The sequence below is a fragment of the Ischnura elegans genome, chromosome 11 (genome assembly GCF_921293095.1).
Source record: "Ischnura elegans chromosome 11, ioIscEleg1.1, whole genome shotgun sequence".
Taxonomy (NCBI): Eukaryota; Metazoa; Arthropoda; class Insecta; order Odonata; family Coenagrionidae; genus Ischnura; species Ischnura elegans.
Genome location: NC_060256.1, coordinates 89,139,746 through 89,152,582, shown reverse-complemented (window position 1 = coordinate 89,152,582; position 12,837 = coordinate 89,139,746). Strand labels below are relative to the sequence as shown.

Sequence of the window (12,837 nt, the reverse complement as noted above, 5' to 3'; positions counted from 1 at the left end):
TTCGAATGCAATAGGGGCATCTAAGTTCTTGATTACGAAATCTTTAGCATATCCACTTAGTTTGTCTGACTGATGTTTCACGTTCACCACTTTTTTTCATATGTGTGGGGGGCGAGACACGGTCAATCATTCGATTAGTTAATACATACAATAAAAAGGTTTTTCAACTTAAGCATCCGCCTGTGATATGAGACATTCCGTCCAGCTTTCTTCATTTTCGACAAGCTGTTGGAGCGCATTGTCACAGTACAACGGGAGCCTGGCATATCCGACGATTAAAGGCGCTCTTTACCCACAAAAAGTTCGTCTTATGAGTAGTGGATTACAAAGACGATTTCCAGTGAAATTGCAGGAAATGTGTTCAGATTCGCGTTAAACACAAGGCGGCACAATGTCTCAGGAACTTGTTCTCTCTCAATTTCTAGCGTGCAAACAATGAAATGGCTAGGATCAGCTGGGATACAGGGTCTACAGTGACGTAACGGGACTTCTGCTGGCGCATGCGCAGTTACGAATGAGGCAACCTTACAGTCTAAGAACCTTGGTACCTCCTCCTCTCCGTCCACTTCACCTTTTCCACACCTACATCTCAAATGCCTCCAGTCACAATTTGCATAACCTTTCCATTGGGCTACAACCTTGCCTTGGTAGAAGGGCTTGTGTGTCCCTATGACCGCTAGAGCCGCACTAGCGGGATTAATTCTCAATTACTACTGGTAGGGCCACCCATGCTGGATTGGGGTCAAAGGGTAGGAGCCAGACATATGGTTATCCACATGATGGTGTCACGTGAATAAAAAACGCTGTTGGAATGGAAGTGGGCAACCCTACCACTTACCTCTTCCCTGAAAATACCGAGTACAATCAAATGAGTCTCAGAAACTTATCAAACAGGTTTCAGCCACAAGGGCAGGTGTCGTCCATGGCAACAAGGTCAGCAACGTCCTCGTACTTTAGTAAAAATGACTCACCTAATGTATTTTCAGAAAAAAAATATACTGTCAAATTTGGATGAATAGAGTACATCATTGAATTAAGTTGAACTGATTTTCTAGTAAACTTAATTTATTCAACTTCACACTCAATAAAATTTCCCACAACCAAAGGAATGTTTCATTAGTATAAAAATTTCTAGGTAAAACTAAAAGCCTGAAAATGCTCTGGAGAGCAGTGCAATGGCATGGATGAAAGGGCAGTTAATGCCACACATCTTGAGGAGGACAATGATACATCCAAATTATTACAATCCATATTGAACCAATGATATTCATTCCATTAATTGATACAGCTCACCTTTTCAAATTAAGATAGCTCTAAGATATTATCTCAACACTGAAAATACATACATGGGGTCGAAATAGTATATTCAGTATAGTTTTTTGCAAGATATTACTGATCATCAATCAGATATCCTGATTTTTTTCTGAGTAAAACTGAAATTTCAACTTTAAAAGATAGTTGCTTCTGTCAGCAATAAGATAGTGTTACAGAAAAAGGGAAAAAACACAATGAGCATTGCGAACATTTGTACTCAATCTATGAACAAGATGCGAGTACAGTAATGTGATTTTATTACAAAAAAGAATGAAATATAGACAACCATTACATTATAATGCAACTTTCAAACCATACTCTACAATCACACTTGTGACTTCTTTCTTTAGCAAGAATTCTTGGTAAATTTCTGTCAATACTATCAATCCACATCCCAACTATGTCCTTAAATACCTAGAAAACCAATTGAATCACTAATTTCGGATGGATGTCCACAACACTCACACAGAAGAACAAGAATCAGCATGGTCACAGATTTGCACATTTTCACACACACGCACACATATTCACACATGAATTCAGGTACACTGAAAAGGGAGGCCCCAAGGCGCAACATTCGGGAGAGGCATCACAGTTCCCACTGACAGGTAATAACTTTGAGTGTACCTTGTGGACGTTGCTTACGTCCCAGCCTTGTCAAGGACAACTACAATAGCAGATGCAACACTGTCCAGTGCACCTAGAGTCCAAAGTTAGTTTACCCTTCCACCTCCTCCTATCCTCCGGACATAATCAACCTCTCCCAACGAGCTCTATGAACCACCAAGTCCACCAATTTTCAACTTTTTCGATCGTCTAGTGGTGGCTGCAGCTTCAGAATCAGAAGTGTCCGATTCTGATTCTCCATGGAAATTAGATGCCGTGTCTTTCATCACCAATGACACTTCGCTAGATTCCACAGCAAAGTTCCCTGTGGCTTTGGCCTTCTCTAAAGTACGAACTGAAAATAAAAACCAGAGGAGTGTTCAAGAGGAAGCAAGGTTCATATACAACAAAAATCTATTACAGATGCATCAAAATCCAGAGGGATGAAAGCATAAGGCCAAGAGAAAAGTGCTGAGTGCAGGAACATTAATTATTGAGGCTTAGGCGGGGCTTAAATGAAGGGTTGACCTTTATAAGCGTAACCATTATGCTGATGTGGTGACAACTCTGCTTCCTCCAAGCTTCTTCAAGTCAACAAAGTGCCTAAATTGACTGTCATCCTCTTTCATACAAGGTCGCTTTCTCTCCAAGAGCCCAAATTGGACCAAATTTTGGCATATCTTCACTTAGAGACCTACCAGGCTGTACCCATCTTCTCTGTTAAATTTATTTTCTTTCTGATGATCTTGATTGATTCCCTAATTATCTTAGAAGTAACTTTTCTTTGGCTTCACCAAATTTATGTACCCTCATTCTAATACTGCACGCTCTGGAATGGTAGGCAAGCTGAATTTCTCACTGAATACTTGTGCTGCATTAGTCATGTCTTCTGGCTCTTCGAGTCTCACCAGTGTTTATTTGCTAATATTGCTGGTATGCTTTCTCTCTTCTTTGAAGGCTCATCTAAGGACAATTTTAATCCGACATAAGTTCTTCGTATCGGCTGTCAATAGGTGTTTCTATTCTTCCGCTAAGAAGTCATTGTCTGAGAGATTAAAAACTTTAACAGAGAAGATAGGTAAGTCACTCCTGGAAGGATAACTAGGGAGGATACTCCAAACGTTCGACTAATCGCAGCTCCAACAGGGAGAATGAGATTATAAAAGACACGATCACATTGGTGATCCACACACTTTCACCTGAAAACACTTGAGGGATACAGGGAGAAACTTAACTCCACAACAGCAACAACTTTTTCTTGCACAAATTTTAGATGGAATTTTCAAAGAAGTGACAACAATAAATGCATCAAAGTTTTAAGATGCACATAACATTTCACAAAATAACATTACAAAAAGATGAGAAACAGTGCACACAAATTTAAGATGGCAATTTTTTAAGAACAGTTCTAACTGAAAGACAGCCATCATAACAAAAAAATCAGTATCAAATATTCTTCACCCCATGACAGGATATTGAAGCAGATACATATTTACAACGATATCTTTTTCAAGTAGACGAAGCTATTACAGATGAAGGATATTTAAATAAGGGACGAATGTATAAATATACTTACTCTGTGATTCTAGTAAAGCATTTTGCCTTTTAAGGTCATCAATGTCTTGCTGATGAGCTGAATTCTTTCTCCTCATAAACTGTATGTATTCTGCAGCTTTCTTTAATATTTGGGCTCGACTGGCCTAGACCAAAATAAAGCAATAATTTATTAATCCAAGAAAATACTCTTTAATTAAAGGCAATGTGTTGAATAATTCACGCTTGATTATCAAAGCAAATTGAAAAAAAAACTTTTATAGCAAAACATAGAAAACGTGTTGGTGATAATAAAATCTCACTATCAGCTGCAGTAATAGTCGCTTAAAGCCATGGGCCATAGAAAGTTAGCCCACCATTCCTACCAAGCATGTAGTGATTAATAAAGCAATTTTATAAACTCACTCACTCTCCCAAACCAATTCACTCTCTCAAACCTAAAATAAACATTTTTACGAAACGCAGAAATTCTAACCCTTGCAAGCATTTTATTTTGCATTCTCCACAATAAAAAAATGCCTAAGAGAGCAACCTTCCCAAACCCAGTCTCATGCGACCGAGCACAGAGAAACTGACCAGGTCCAGGATATATACATCAGAGGAAATATACTGAGCAATGCGTGACCTGAAGCAAGAATTACTAGATGGAAATATTTCATCAAAGAAAAATTTCACCACTTTTTGGGCTTATTTTTCATAAAGGAATGATCAAAATTGCCCATAGTGAAAACGAAAATAGTGAAAAACTCCTCCTTTATATGACTTGCATTGCTTCAGAAGACATAAGTCGCGTGATTGATGTCGATGTCAATTCTCAAAGCCCTTCATTTCCACGTGAACCCATCTACATTCTCTCTGACTCTAATACCCCTCTGATGGACTGATTATTCAAAATTAGCCCCAGTATTGACATATTCAAGGAAGCAATGGACAAAGTAGTGACCCCCTCAGGTGATTTGAGTTTGGAAGATTCTATGGTTCCATGGAGAGCTAGGCTGAGATATAGTGAATATATGAGGGGAAAGCGCCTCAGGTATGCAATGAAGTCATATATGTTGACGGAAGCAAAGGATTTGGGGCTGCAGATCCTCGAATACCAAGCATCTTCCAACTCGGAAGAGTCTGGAAGTGGGCATTCGGAGACGATTGTTAAAAATTGATAGAGAATCATTTTGACTGCGGCCAATCCTTATACATCGATAACTTTTATAGTAGTGCTGCCAGTTGTAGATTCCATCCAAATGGGAAAACTTCTGTGACATTGCGGAGAGCCAAGAAGAGTATTCCTCCTGTTGTGGTCTCCCAGGAATTAAAGAAAGGTGAGCGGAGGCCTTTTCTGGGGATGAAGTCTGTATCCTAAGGTGGAAGGATAAAAGGGAATTGCGGATGATCAGCGTTAAGTTCAGTACAAAAAATGATTGAATCCACGAAAAGATGTTGCACGCCAAGAAAACCACTGGTTGTGGTGGAATACAACAATAGGGTGGTTTCCTACTATTTTTTTATTGCCTGATTCGAAAGATTATTGGGGCACTATTACTCCTGGAGTACGTATTTCACGCTTTTAGATTTTTAAATGATGATATCTATTTTTCGCGATTAAATGAAAAGTGAAAATTTTCTAGCTCGCGAAAACGCAACGCGTAAGTATGAATGTCGGGAAATCTCTCCGTGTGACGTATTTCTGGTTCCCGCTGCCGCCTTGTGAGGTGACCTTGAGGCGAGTTGAGTGCTGATACGACGCAGGCTCCTAGCGGGTAGCTGAGTACCCTGCTGGCTGGTAGCGCTTGGCTTAAATAAGGATTATTAATACCTTATCAAACGAAGGAAACATTCCGACCTTAGGCAGTTTTAATAGGTGATTATTAAGACATGTTTCCCTGAGCTCTGAGCCTCATGCATGAATTGGTAATCTCAGACGATGTAAAACTCCTATCTACTCGTATAGAAACTAGGTCCCTGTGACGTCACGTGGAGTGTCATCGCATGGGCGCCAATCTGGCCCGTTTCAAATGAGAATAAAAATGGACCATTGCCATTCGTCTAAACCGGTATTTCTAAAACGAAATAATTTGTATATTATGAATACAGTAATGGTGGGTAACGAATCGCAATCAATGACTTTCGTTTTCTTTGATGAAGGAAACTACCCTATTACATGAGTGGCATCAAACATATGGATCAAATGATGTCTAATTTTCCCGTTGAAAGGAAATCCATCAAATGGTACAAAAAATTTGGAATTAACCTGCTAAAATTAGTGTTACTGAACTGTATTTTTTTATTCAAAGAAAATTTTTGGAGACTTCCTCTCATCGACTTTCGAATTCAAATTATAGAATCTCTCATGACAATATCTAAAATTCTAGTGAAACAAAGATTCAGGAACCAGGTGAAGGACTGCAAAAGCTATCCAGGGGCAGATATCGATAGTGACCATAACCTAGTTATGATGAAATGCCACCTTAAATTTAAAAAGTTGAAGAAAGCCGTGAAAAACATATGGCAGGTTGAAAAATTGAGGGAGGTTCAGCATCAACTGGCTTTTAAAGAGGCTGTAGAAAATAAAATAGGGGAGGATCCGACCAACAAACCAATGGAAGAGAGTTGGAAAACCATTAGAAGTGGTCTGCAGGCGGCAGCTGAGTAAGTTCTTGGTAAAAGAAGAGTCGTTATGAAAAAACCATGGATCACGCAGGAAGTATTAGATCTCATTGAAGAAAGAAGAAAATACAAGGCTGCGAAAACAGAGGAAGGACAGAATCGTTACAAGAGGATAAGGAACGAAATATGTCGTAAAGCGCGGAAGGCTAGAGAAACGTGGATGAAAAGCATTTGCGAAGACGTGCAAAACAATCTTAAACATGGAAAAGTAGAGGCCGCTTATAGGATAGTGAGGAACCACTTTAAGGAAAGGGGCGTAAGATGTAATACCCTTAGGGACAAAAACGGAGAACTATTGATAGAAAACGAAGAAAAAGGGAAGAGATGGAAGGAATATCTGGAAGATTTGTACAAAGGAAGTCGCCTCAGAACGAATGCTATCGAAAACGAGAGGGAAGTGGATGCCGATGACATGGGAGCCCCAATTTTAAGATCGGAATTTGATGCGGCTGTAAGAGACCTCAGGATAAATAAAGCGTCGGGCATTGATGACATTCCTGCAGAACTAATCAAAAATTCAGGAGAGAAGACGTTGAACCAGCTATACAAAATCATTAGTGAAATGTATACGACAGGTGAGATACCAAAGGATTTCGAGAGGAACATTATAATCCCTATTCCTAAGAAGAAACGAGCGGAGAAGTGCGAAGATTTCAGGACCATAAGCCTTACTACACATGCATCAAAGATACTGACAAGGATCACCGTTTTTTACCTTCTACCATCTTCCGATTTATATTATCAAAGATAAACGCCCTCCTAGCAGTACACGCGAGATGAATTTTGCTGCATTCGAGGCATAGGAGGGGGAGAAGCGAGCGGGGAGGGGACGGGATCGGCTAGCAGCTCTTGTATCCGCGACGCTGCGCGGGCGTTGTAATATTTTCTTTGCGGGCGCGGACTCAAATTAGGCATTTTGTGGCTAAACGGTGGCAGATACGTCAAAATTCACGAAATTTTTGCCCTAGAAGGGCAGTAACTCGGCAAAATCTATAGGGAATGATCATAAAATTTTATATTTTTCGAATTTTGACCTTACCCCCTAAATTGCATTTGAGCGAGGGTCAGGGGTTCACGTAGAGGTCTCAAATTTTTCAGGCCTTATTTTTGATCGGTCCCACAACTTTTTTTCATTGGGCCAGATGGATTTGAAAAAAATCGATTTTTGCGATCCGCCCTACTGTACATTGTCACCCCGTAATTTTCAACATTTACATTGAAAAAGCCATTAAGGAAATCAAAGAAAAGGCATTGGGAGTGAATATCCATGGAGAAAAAATAAGCATGCTAAGATTTGCCGATGACATAGCCGTTATAGCAGAAACAGAGAAGGATTTGAAAAATATTCTGGTTAATATGGGTAGGTTAATGAGTAGATATCAACTGAAAATAAGCACGAAGAAAACCAAGATCTTAGTATGCAGCAGAAGAGAAGAAGTCAAGACCAACATTAAAATAGGGAGGCAAAAACTGATAGAAGTGGATGAATTCTGTTATTTGGGAAGCAAGATAACTAGTGGTGGGAGAAGCAAGAAAGAAATTATCAGCAGAATAGCCCAGGCGAAGAGAGCATTCCACCAAAAGAGAGACCTGCTTACAGCGGGAAACTTAAATATGGATGTAAAAAAACAATTTATGAGAACCTACATTTGGAGTATGCTCCTATACGGAAGTGAGGCATGGACAATGACCGCAGCGGAGAAAGCAAGGATAGAGGCCTTTGAAATGTGGTGCTACAGAAGAATGATGAAAATCAAATGGATCGACCGAGTTAGTAACGAGGAAGTCCTAAGAAGGGTAGGAGAGAAGAGAAGCCTCATGAAAACCTTAATAAGAAGACGGAACAACCTTATAGGCCACATCTTGAGACATGATGGCCTGATGAAGACAATCGTCGAAGGACAGGTGGAAGGCAAGAATGGAAAAGGAAGACCTCGAACAAAATATATGGAACAAGTAAAGAGAGATGTGAAAGAGAAGAAATACGTAGGAGTGAAAAGATTAGCTGATAGGAGAACTGAGTGGAGAGCTGCGTCAAACCAATCCTAGGATTGTTGACCAGTGATGATGATGATGATGACAATATCTATACCTTGACTGCTTTGAAGAGACAGTCATCCTAGCCCACCTAATCCAAAACCAAGGGATTAACAGAACATTTGCCCGATTATGTTACATACAAGAAAGACAGAAAAGACGAAAACAGAAAAAGTGTAGGTAGTGCTTTAAGTAGAATGTCCACCAGGACATATCATATTACTGTCGCACCTGCCTGGCTGAGCCTCGATTATGTCTTTAGTGTTTCCAGGAGTACCATATTTCTCTGAATATAGTCCCCCCCCCCTAATTTTAAGGCTTCAGCTTTGGGAAAAGTTGAAAAAATGTGTTTGAATATTGTCCCCCCTTTACTTTTACCATGGGCATTTTTGGAAAAAAAAGGGGGGACTATATTCAGACATATGTATACGGTATCACAAGCATTTGATAGTCTGAGGCGTTACTTTATGGAAGTTGCTCATGATGAATGAAATTTTTTTTAAGGCCGTTTTACACGGTACACGGAATTGCGCAGGTTAGAGCTGCATTAATTTCTAAAATGGCGTGGAATTGCGCGAATGGATGAACGAAATTAGAACAGGGGCTATTTTGCCGTCTCGCATCAACGCATTCTCGCATGTGTTCTAGCAATTCACCGCTTTACACGACGCAATTTTGATTGCGCCTTCACATGTATGTCAGACTGCGCAATTCCGTATACCGTGTAAAACGCCCTTTAAACAAAGTAAAAAATTTTTCATTCATCACAAGAATTTTTTATGCTGAAAATTATTTACACAGCTGGAAAAAATCGATATTTAATGCATATCTATTATATTTTCTATGTTAATTTGTTTCTTTTTAAAAATGATATTATTTGATGTGTATCAATTAGTAAATGAAAAAATCTTCATATGCTTGTCAATTTCTGATTTGTAAAACAATATTGTAAATTAATGTTGGAGCGATGGAAATAATGACCGTGTGATTCAAAATAGTGATGCCTTGAGCTATTACTTTTATGGTCCAGAAAAGCAATTGCTTGAGTGAGCACTAAGTGGGATGAAATAATGATTGTGTGATTCAGGCTTTGAGTATAATTAATTACCACCAAAAATACAAAAAAAGAGAGGATGAAACTAAGAAATTAGCGGAGGAGAGTTGGATAAACATTAATAAAGGGCCCATAGGCAGCATCGGATGTAGTTCTCAGTATAAGAATAGTCATCAAGAAAAAAGAACGTGGATAATGCACGTCTTCATGGATCGATTTGAAGAAAAAAGTAAGTACAAGAGTGCAAAAGCAGAGGAAGGACAAAATAACTAACAGAGAATAAGTAATGAGATTTTTTAAAAGAGGAAGGCTAAAAACATGGATGAAGAATTAATATATGTAAGTATCAGGGGGACAACTGGATGGCAATAGTGGATAAGGAAGACCTCAAATAAAATAAATGGAGCAGGTTAAGAAGGAGGATAAGGAGAGGAAATACAAGGAGAGCTGCAGCAAACCTTTCTTAAGGCTGTTTTACATAGGGCACATAACTGCACCATCTGACGTGTGTACAAATGCGCAGCCAAAATTGCATCGTGCAAAGCATAGAATAAGTTGGTTTCCTATTTTTTTATTGACTAAATCGAAAGATTATTACTCCTAGTAGGTATTTCACACTTTTAGATTTTTAAATGACAATACCTATTTTTTGCAAAATGTAACGTATAACTTCAGGCTTTACTTTGTGAAACCTCTAACCTCTCCATATTGGAAATAAAGAAATAAAAACCGTGTACGGTTCACTGTTATTGAATTATGGGCATGACTGGGTTTTGTAACTTGATTACATCATCAGATGACTGATCTTACATGCATCTTTTATTTATACTTGTTGTTGAAAAAAATGTTTAAGGATGCAATGCGAAGTTTGATCAAAAGTTTGAAATACAATTTTTCCCGCTCTGCCGTACTGGCTTCCAAATACAACTGTTAACTTCAGGCTTTACTTTGTGAAACTTCTGACTAAATGAAAAGTGAACATTTTCAAGCATGTGAAAACATGACTGCCTAGAATGAATGCTGGGAAAATCTTGTGTGACGTCATTCTGGTTCTGGCCGCCGCTGTTTGAGGCCACCTTGGTGCGAGGCTATGAGCGCCGCTACAATGCAGGCTGCTGGCAGGTAGCAGAGTACTCTGCAAGCAGGTAGCGCTTGGCTTAAATAAGGATTTTTAATACCGTATCAAATGAAGGTAACTTTCCAACCAAAGGCAATTAAATAGGTAATATTACCAGATGTTTCTGTGAACTCTGTACCTCTTGCATGCATTGGTCAACTCATACGATGTAAAGCTCCTGACTACTCATATAGCATCTAGGCCCCTGTGACGTCACGTGGAGTGGCATCGCATGGGCACCAATCTGGCCTTTTTCAAATGAGGTTAAAATTGACCATTAACATTCGTCTAAACTGGGATTTCTAAAACCAAATAATTGGTATACTATGAATACACTAATGTTGGGTAACAAATCGCAATCAATGCCTTTCATTTTCTTTGATGAAGGAAACTAACCTATTGCTAGAACGCATGGGAGAATGTACAGGTGTGAGATAACAAAATAGCCCTTGTTATAATTCCATTTGTTCTTTCGCACAATTTCACATCATGATGAGAAATTAATGCAGTTATGACCAGTTCAATTATGTGTCCCATGTAAAATGACCTTTAGGATTGCTGACCACTGACTATGATCATCATACAACAGGCAAGGTGTAGGGTAGAGGGTACCTCATGTATAAACAGGCGATATAATTTCAATGAAAGGAGCCAAATTCTAAACAATCAGTAAGGAATTTGACGTGATTGCCAATAAACCATCATGAAAGCTACATTACGTACGCAGGACAGAAGACTTGATGATGACCATACTTTCTCACACTTATTTCAAGGGGGCTACATAGTAGAGGCACCTGTCCATCAGTTTAAGCTTGATTTTTGTTGCTACTTGGGTGGCATTTAATCGATTTAAAACATGCTTGCATCACAACAAAGAGGTTAGAGCGAACCATTCTCAACCAATTTACCAAATAAAGTTCACAATCATGAGTAATGGCATTGAAAAGTCAAGTCAATGGCAAAAGAAAAGTAAAAAAGATAAGATCATTAAAAAAAATTCGGCTAAAATCCCTAAATATTGCTCAATTATTCGTGATATTCGGATCGCTCAGCCGTCAGGGAAGCGAGCAGCAACATAAGTAAACTCATTATTTAAATTGGCGTAGATGAGTGACAACTTATCCGTAGGTCAATTGAAGTAGCCACAATTGTAACGTCCATGTCACAACTAATCAATATTTACAAACAAAACAGAAGAGTAATTATCTGGATATTTCAATTTCTGAAATTTAACATATCAATGTTTATTACGGCAACAAAGAAAGTAGATGATTGCGCAACGACTCCAAGTAGCTCAATAGCAACATTTAAGATTTCAACTACACTAACGAGTAAAATTGTATGCTTATGATTATGAACAAGAAGTTACTACCTATGCAAGCAAGGAGGTTCTCTCATTCTACCTTGAGCGAGTTATATCAAATAATTCCATGAAGTACACTCCTTCTTCACTCTATCTCCTTCTACACATATATCCGATTAGAGGCAACGACGAATACCACAAGTTAGAGCCAAGTTTTAACCACCAGTAATCATGATTTAAGCCATTGAGGTACAGAGGTCTGGGTTGTCATTACTACGGTTACTCACAACTTTCTCTCCTTGCAATGCTGGTACCGAATCACGAAGGCTGCTAAAGCTATCTTTGATATGATCTCGCCGTTTTCTCTCCAGAGCATTATGATGGGCCCGTTTTTCCGCCTATACAGAAAGAAAATAGACCATAACAATCAACAGGATAAAGCCAAGAGTAGATTCATTCATATGGATATACGAAGTATAATTTCATTCTGAAAAAGGGTATTTCTCCGCTATCATGCAACGAAATAATAACAAATCAAAACAATATATTTTTCAGAGCCAATCACTATTACCCCAAAATCCAGCTTGTTAACCCATCAACAGAATAAAAACAATAGAGAGTATATTCAGGTAACAACCAAGAAATGTCAAGATATAAATTCTAGTTATCATACGTTAATATTTGTACGGAAATACACACACGCTACTCACCATTATTGAAAACTCATCAAAAATTTGGAATATAGCTCATCACTTTACTTCGACCTCGCATATATGCTGCGCAACAATTCGGACTAATGTTTAACTATGTAATTAATGTATATATACTACTAAATAGTAAAATTTAAATTTTATTGTATTATTTCATAGGTAAATTCTTCACTATATGGCCAAAGAATACTTATGTGGCAACGACAAATACTGTTTAGAGGTGACTGTGACTCAAGTAGTTAGGGCTGAAATGGCTGGTTCTTGTTCTCAGAGCTCGTTTTGCTGTAGTTTGAACGGTTGGTACTACTGCAGTTTCTCACCTTGCCAAGAGGCAGGTGACGATTTTCCACGCACAGCCAGAACTCTTTAACTTGAGGACTTGAGTCTCTATAAGTCTCACCGGCTAATAGCATAACTAATGTATAAAAACTGCTTGTTGTCTGTTTGAACTTAAAATCTCCACAAATTAATGATCATT

At 38.7% G+C, this 12,837-nt stretch overlaps 1 protein-coding gene across 1 annotated transcript; it reads right to left on the bottom strand.

Annotated features, from left to right (window-relative positions):
* Positions 1 to 1,044: 1,044 nt before the first annotated feature.
* Positions 1,045 to 12,742, bottom strand: LOC124167791 (protein max). The gene is made up of 4 exons (XM_046545813.1): positions 12,360 to 12,742; positions 11,937 to 12,047; positions 3,497 to 3,620; positions 1,045 to 2,275 (listed from the first exon to the last, which is right to left on the bottom strand). The coding sequence occupies exons 1-4, from the start codon at positions 12,360 to 12,362 to the stop codon at positions 2,088 to 2,090; spliced, it is 426 nt and encodes a 141-aa protein (XP_046401769.1). The 5' UTR covers positions 12,363 to 12,742; the 3' UTR covers positions 1,045 to 2,087.
* Positions 12,743 to 12,837: the final 95 nt, after the last annotated feature.